Raw genomic sequence first — 5,304 nt, forward strand, 5'->3', positions numbered from 1 at the left:
AAAAAATTCTAAAATTGTTAGAGGTTTATTATTTGACTTGGTGAATGATTAGAGCGTAGTTTAAGTTTGGAAAAGAATGTAAAAATTATTGAAAATTATTGAATTCGAAAAAGAAAAATTTAAATTCGATCGGAAAATTTGAATTTGAATTTCAATCTCTATTGGAAAATTTGAATTCGAATGGGAAAATTTAAATTTGAATCGAAAAATTTGAATTCAAACGAAAGAATATGAATTTCGAGTAAGGAATTTGAGAAATTGAAATAGAAAGTCTTTATTGGAAAATTCGAATTAAAATTTTGAATTTTGATTTGAACTTGTACATTTGAAAAATTCGAATGTTGATTTGATTGAATTTTAATCGATTAAATATTCGAATACTTTGCCTTGAAATAGAATAATTTCAAATTCGAATATTCTGTTGTTTTATGCATATAAATTCGTATGCAATTCGTTTCATCCAACATCAAAACGCATGTATACATGTATAACTAATGCAATTTAAACCGACCTTTAAAAACCTCGATATCAAAACTTCAGTGAGATCTCAACGCTATCCAACTAAGACCAGAAATTTTCCAATCCAATATATATACTGTAACATCGTATAAAGAGATAATGCATGTTAAAACTGGGATAGGTTTTGTAACGAGTTGCATACGTTTACACCAATTCTGGTTTCGAGTAGACAATCACGTGATAACGGGCAGAGCGAATTCGATTGGAATTTTATCAGATTATGAAAAGATTCAATGCGACATTTCAGTTGTTTATTTTTGTTGATTTTTTTCTTTTTTTTCGACTTTACGGTCCATCGATATTTTCTTCTCCTCTGGGAAGAATTTCTTCGAGCCGCAACTCGAAGATGTCTCATCCATTTTAATTGCCCCTTTGAAGATATCGCCACGAGGTAAATAACGAAGAAATATACTCGAGATTTAATTGTGTATTTCTCAATCGGGCCGGTATCTCCTTTCGAGGAACGTTCAACCTCTGCCTCTGAGGTAAAGAATGGTTGACCGTAAATTGGCACAAAGAGGCAAGGAAACCTCGAATAGAAATTATTGAAACGATTTATTCTCTCTTCTTCCTCGATATTCGAGTTGCGCAAAGACTTATTGTTGCTTGTTTATTGTCGGTTTATTCTTTGTCCGTTTAGCTTTGGTTTCCATTGATTTTGTCGAAGGGTTTCATCTTTCTTTTAGTTATTGTTGTTTGGTAGAAAAAGAGAAGAGAATATTCCAAGAATATTCCTTTTATTTCTAAATCGTGCATTGGGAAAGAATTAAAGAAGATAAACAAACTTGAAAGATTTCTATATTACGTCAATATTAAAATTTGTCTAGTTACATTTGGTATGCTAATATTGAACCTCCTATTAAGTTCCTTATCGTTTTGAAATTAATACCAATTTTCTCTGGTTTGATAGAGTTTGATGCTGAACAAGTTTCTGAAATCGATTCAAAATTTTTTTCTAAGCTTTTTTCCATATATAAATTCAAAGAATTACAATTATAAAAAAAATATATCTTGTTCAAAATTCAGCGAGAAATATTGAAATTTTCAATTATTTCCACATTGTGTATTTTTTATAGAGAATAATCATTTACGAAGAATTAAGAATTTGTAAATTCACAATATCCTTAGATTATTTTATAAAAAAGAAAGTATATTTTAATTATATATTCCATCGCGTGTGATTTAGATTTCAATGAGTGGATGAGCTTTCTATTTGTTCGTATATATATGTTTCACTGAACATTTTCTGTGTATACATGTAAGTAGGAAGTAAGCATGTATGGTCGAAGACATCGACGTAGAAACTCCCTTAACCGTATTAACATTTCAGAGATGTGCTCGAACCGGATTCTGGAGGACACCAGAAACCAATTTCCAACAGATTATATCAGCCACAGGCTATCCTATCAAGATGATACGGCAAATTCATATTGTGGTTTCGTATTAGTAAGCTATCATCTTTCTATTGACGCAGATTCGTAGCAACAAGTTAATAGAACGTTTTAGGATGTTTTCTTAAAAATTAGAATAATTTATTGAATTGCAATTCTTCTGGTGATGATAATACCGCGAATATTTTGTCCCCTTTTATCAATGCACTCTGATGTTAACACACAGATGGATGAAATATACACGTTTAATAAATTTAACGTATGAATGGATCGTGCATTAAAATTAATGTGAAATAAAATGAGAAAAAATGGACCGGCCATTAGAAAGATTATATCCCATATAATACATTCAATTGTAAAATATCAATTAAACAAGTCTATATATTCATATATATCGTATATAAATTACGGAAAGCGATTCTCTGATTATCGATTATTCGATTATGTAGATTGAAATGCCAAATCGTGTCAAATGATGTAAAAGCAAGTATCATTGAATTACTCGTGCTAATGGACGACATCGACGTGTTTAAAAACGAACGTGTATAAAAATACGTTTCTTTTTTAGTTTCATTTCTATTCGAATTAAATCATCGAGTAATAATATAATTTTTGTGAAGATCGATTGAGGAGCTTTTTGGAAAAATATCTAGACTATCTTTCTCGATAAATGATCTTTAATTAATCTCGATATGTCGAACGTAATATCTTGAATTATTAAATTATTTCAATTATAATTATTTTAATATCCGTTTCTTATTCGTTCATATATAGATATCGTTAAAAAAGAATGTTTTTAATTATAATAGAAATTTTTAATTCAACAATGATGCACCAATGATTACAAATTATAGATAAAGATATATGATCGTGATCAATTATCAATTAGAGTCACAATTAAGCGAATGAGATAAATCAATTATGACGAACAAATAATATATGCCCGTCATGATTGGATAAATACAATAGGGCCATTATGTTCGGATAAATAGAATAATACAGCCGTGGCGTGACAAGTGTATAGTTGGCCGTCACGGTGAGGCGAGTGGTACGTGATCGTTATAATCGGGCAAGTAGTATAATGCAATCGTGATACGGTTAGTAGAGTCAGGCAACTAGTAGTAAGACAGCCATGACGAGACAAGTGGTATATGCCCGTCATGGTCGAGGCGAGAGAGAAAGAGGAATAGAACTTTTATTTATTCAAATGTAATGTAAATGTACATTGTAAAACATGACGAGAGAAACATTATACGGCCCGTCATGGTCAGGCAAGTAGTATAGAATAATATCAAACTAATCCTTTCTTTTTTAAATAAAATTTCCATCTCGTTCAAATTTCCATCCCTTTATCCGAGAAAGCTCCTCAATGCTGAAATACTAGTATAAAATATTCCGATCTATAAATAAACATTCTAAACATTCTCACAAAAGGAAAAACAATAAATTCGTAATAATTGGAAAGAAACTTTAACTTGTACAATTATTTCAAACAATTGGAAAGGCTAATTGCTCGTTTTTAAAACTCTCTGCTCCCCCTCCTCCCCGCGAACAACAAAATTAACCTCCATCGTGAACTTTACCGAACAACATTTTCCACCGGCGTTTAACGCGGAACACGCGATCAAAGGATGCTAGAAACGAGTGAACAAGGTTCTCATAACTTTGTTCCGTGTACACAGTTTAAATTTCTATTTACTTTTACACGAAAACTTCCTGGCCGCGACGCGAACACCTCGTGCAAGTTTACCGGTCCGCCGAGGAATGGGAAAATGGCTTTTTCTTTGTGAATTACGAAACTTTCTTACGTATCCTTTGCTTCGTCCGTCCACTTCCTTTATACAAAAAACGATGACGAGTTCAAAGATCTCGTGATCGCGTTTTTCACGATTTCGACACGTGCCATGGACGATTCGGGGAGCAGGGAACGATTCTCGCGTTTCGAATTCGGACGAGAATCAATATTTCTTCCATCGTGTGTTGCGGATGAGAATTGCTTTTCGCGCAGCAAATGTTTGTAGACAGATTTTGCGTAGATAATTATACACGTGAGAATTTGAATTCGATGTATTTTTGTGTTAAATGAAATCTTCGTGATGAAACAAACTTTCCAGATTAAACGAAACGAAAACTTTCTAGATTAACTTTCTAGATTATTGTTTGATTTTCACGTAATATATTTTCCTTTAAACTTCCTCCTAAGTATTAATGCCAAACTTTGTCAGTTGTACAATATAATGAATGCGTATGAATCTCAAACGATCACGTGAAATTAATTTGTCTGGTCTTAAATATGAATTGTGAACTGTGACGGGAAGAAAAGGTTACGTTACATTAAGCGCTCGAGCAAGAAATTAATTACGGCCACGTTTAACGTATTGATCGCAGTGATCGTGTTCTCCTTCAGGAGAATCAAATTTGCGGCCTGATATAACACCCCAACCCTCTTGGATAATTAGTTTGATCGGGGCGGACGTAACACCCTTTGCTTACCTGGAGATTGGGCGGGCAATGATCGAGCAGTTCCAGCATATGCCTGATGTTCTGTGCGTCCTGAATCACGAAGTTCAATTCCATGTCGAATTCGCCGCCTACCAGCTGCAATCAGAAACGAATAGATTAGATAGATTTCTTTGTCTAAAAAATTATGCATTAGAAGTAGGACAATGTTCGATTAGAAAATCATTTCAGATGTTCTCGTTTGATTTCTGTAATTCTTGCATGGAAAAAAAATTGTACAAACACAAGCAGAGCAGGACTTGTTTTTTCTTTTTAAATTTTCGATCGAAAAGTTTGTCCAAGATAAAGCGATGTGGTAGGAAAAACAAGCCGAACGATTTATGTAATTTTGTTATTTCCTTTGTTTTTCAATTATACAAAATGATTTATCTAATATCTAAATTGCCAGCAGTCGCTGTTTATCTCTTGTAAAATGAGTCACGATATTTCCATTAACCTACATCGTCAATTTCATTTATAATTTCGAGCAAGTGTCTCGTGCAGTGTTTAAGCCAATTTCGTTTAAATCAACCTTACTTTCGTTCCATTTAAATTCATAACGAAAGAGTTAATGCTCTTCGTCGAATCGAACTTTGTTTCTCGATATAACGTACATATACGTATACGTTTTCGATGGGGAAACACCGATATATTTAACCGGACTCGCGCTGGCAATGAATTTCCGGTCGTGAAACATTCACGAGGCTGATGCAGCGAACAATTTATGAGTTTTCTCGTTCGATCAGGGGATGACTTATCGACACTGAAAGTTTATGGAGTACAGTGAACTTGAGGGGAAATAGTCTCTCGGACCGATGGATTTAAAGCCATGCTAAAACTAAAATAATTGTATAAAAAAAAAAAAAAAAGATAAAGAAAGATAATCAGAGATTTT

The 5,304-nt window shown here is 33.1% G+C and overlaps 1 protein-coding gene across 1 annotated transcript in view; it reads right to left on the bottom strand.

Annotated features, from left to right (window-relative positions):
• The window catches only part of LOC102677882 (neurobeachin), a 240,681-nt gene that overhangs the window by 144,743 nt on the left and 90,634 nt on the right, over positions 1-5,304 (bottom strand). Inside the window, exon 2 of the mRNA XM_031509250.1 lies at positions 4,404-4,508. Within this exon, the coding sequence (XP_031365110.1) occupies positions 4,404-4,508 (105 nt within the window). The remainder of the gene's footprint in view (positions 1-4,403; positions 4,509-5,304) is intronic.

The sequence above is a fragment of the Apis dorsata genome, unplaced genomic scaffold (genome assembly GCF_000469605.1).
Source record: "Apis dorsata unplaced genomic scaffold, Apis dorsata 1.3 scaffold_133, whole genome shotgun sequence".
Taxonomy (NCBI): domain Eukaryota; kingdom Metazoa; phylum Arthropoda; class Insecta; order Hymenoptera; family Apidae; genus Apis; species Apis dorsata.